The sequence below is a fragment of the Austrofundulus limnaeus genome, unplaced genomic scaffold, assembly GCF_001266775.1.
Source record: "Austrofundulus limnaeus strain Quisiro unplaced genomic scaffold, Austrofundulus_limnaeus-1.0 Scaffold159, whole genome shotgun sequence".
Lineage (NCBI taxonomy): Eukaryota > Metazoa > Chordata > Actinopteri > Cyprinodontiformes > Rivulidae > Austrofundulus > Austrofundulus limnaeus.
In genome coordinates, this window is record NW_013952561.1 from 580868 (window position 1) to 583458 (window position 2591).

Genomic DNA, 2591 nt, shown 5'->3' on the forward strand with positions numbered 1-2591 from the left:
ATCATTTAGTTTTTTATTGTTTCTTTCTTATTGAAGACTATTAAAAAATATTGGGTTCTAAACCACTGACATGTCAAAACGCAAATGGAGAAAATCAGCAATTCTTTGAAAATGTGTGTTTTGAAGAATAGAATAGAATAGAATAGAATAGAATAGAATAGAATGTATTTTAATTTGCACAGATATATTATATCACAGGCACATTGGAATTCAGTTGCATTTCTCCAACTCAAATATGGTAAAAGTTTATGATAAATATTACAGTATAAGATAAAATGGAAACATATAAAACAAAAATGCATTTTAAAAAGTACATTAAATGTCTGTGAATAAATAGTCATTGATTTTTCAATGTTAAAATCCTTTGTTAAAATGATAAAAGCTTGAGAAATTGTGGTAAAATATTTAATCCCAACCAGTGATGACTTAAGCATTGCATCAAATCTGCAGGTAATGTGGCTGCAGTGAAGATACAATTTTTTGAAATTCACACTCAGCATCGAAAAGCTCACTTGTGCTTTGCTCACTCTCTGAAAGCAGCTGTTGAGAAACAAGATGGAAAAACAGTCACTGACCTTTTGTATTTAAATTTTTACCAGGGTACTTTGCAGGCTCAAACTTGATCTTGCGAACTAGGAGCAGTCAGTTATCAAAAAGCATCTAAAAGAGGCATTTGCAGAGATAAAAAATGATCTGAAGGAAGAAGATGAAGTGAAAAGAGTCCATGAGGGCTTTTTGGCTAGTGGCTATGAAGAGCTATTACAGACGTAAGACAGGAAACAGAGAGGGATACAGGATGTTGCCTAAAGATGAAACAACTCCACGTTGAAATTCTAATAGAAGGATTACTCCTAAAATGTGCAGAAACCATTGTACATTGACAAACAATAAATTACATTTCAGCAGCACTACACTGTACACATTTTGCAGCAAGAAGAAATGGCATGCTGATACATTATAGGGGATGGATATACTGTATTTGAACCAGAGACTTTTTCATGACATTTCCTTGTTTGAATGTATAACCTAAAGTCCATTACTCAGCTTGACATTAAAATGGGATCAGTGTGCTGAAAAGAAAAGAATGATTTACTTTTGATGATCATGATTGCATTAGCCTCGAGCTTGTCTCTAGGTGCTGTGGAACATCTGTGTACTCATCTTCTGTGGAAGTGACTAAACATTTCATGTGATTAAATTGATCTAATTATTATCGTGTACAGCAGGTGCACTACATCCCACTAGTAAATATTCTAACAGTAATAAAAATAAAGTAATTCATGAACTTTGTCACTATAAAACTGGCAACAGGGCTTAAAGAATAATGTTTGTTGTGGCTTGATGACATGAGGATTTAAAGTATTTGAAGCCCAGTATAATTGCAATTTCAACCCGTCCTCAAGTGTATTACTTTACCTTGATCATTTGAAATTATTTCAAAGACTTCAACTATTTTTATTTCCTCAAACTGTTCTACATAGGCATTTCAGTTTTACAGAGAAATTGGTTCACTTTAGTAGTGAAAAGCATTAATAAACAATGCACTAATTGCTGATCTGCAGTTGGTAACTTGACTTGTTTTCACTAAATACAAAGGAAGTTAACACGTGTGTTCTGTACTCTAATTCTCTTCTTTCAGACTGCAGGTGAATGTTTTCAGAATCAGACGAAGGGAACAGATGAAGAAAGTAAGAAGAAACCAGAGATTCAGCAAGTTAGTTCAATTTTGTACATTCTTAACCCAGTCCTAKTTGTTTACATTATAAAAACTAAACCCAAAACTTTTAAAATAAGTTGGATGTTGTATAAAAGTATATAAACTAATGTGTTATTAATGGCATGTAATGACAAGAAATACACTTAGATGAAGAAAGAAGTGGGAATAAAAGGTTAAAGAAAAAAATATGGAAACAACACAGAATATAACATTGTTGGTGTGGGGGTGCACAATTTACAGGATCATTTCTGCTGATTCATGAAAAGGCAATTGCACAGAACAATCTGCAAAAAATATGGAATGGCAGTTGTGATTTTCACCAATAACAAGTAGTACTTACAGGACCAGTAGTGAAAAATGAGGCTAAATGTGGTGACAGAAACTAACATTGATCATAAGAATAGCTGTAATATGTTTTGATAATAAATCTAAGTAGAAATTTCCTAAAGAAACTCCATGAACAACACAAAACACAAAACCCTAACACAAACCTGCAACAATCCARTGAGAAGAACCAATACCACTGAAAAATACAAAATCCCTACCAGTGGCCTTTGACAACCGGACATTGACAATCACCAAAGTCAGCAAAAAGAAAAGACAACTGCAGACTAACAAGCAAGTCCTAAAGAGTGCAACCGCTGTGCAAATATACAAACCCTATTGCACAAACTCTCAAATCACAACTGGTTGAAAACTCAGAAGTCACATGTGCAAATGTCCACACTTTGACAGTACATGCACAAAGAAAGTGAGAAAGAAGAGATAATTTATAAAATCTTTCGAAGAATCTGTGATATTTATTTAGAAAAAAATAATTGTTTTGTTTGTTTTGTTTCAGGATTACACAATTGTTTTTATTAATTTATTTATC

The 2591-nt window shown here is 32.9% G+C and overlaps 1 protein-coding gene across 2 annotated transcripts in view; it reads left to right on the top strand.

Annotated features, from left to right (window-relative positions):
- Window positions 1-2591, top strand: part of luzp2 (leucine zipper protein 2) — a 205595-nt gene that overhangs the window by 191882 nt on the left and 11122 nt on the right. For both annotated transcript variants that reach the window (XM_014016991.1, XM_014016992.1), the window contains one exon: window positions 1640-1714. In XM_014016991.1, coding sequence (XP_013872445.1) covers window positions 1640-1714 — 75 coding nt within the window. The remainder of the gene's footprint in view (window positions 1-1639; window positions 1715-2591) is intronic.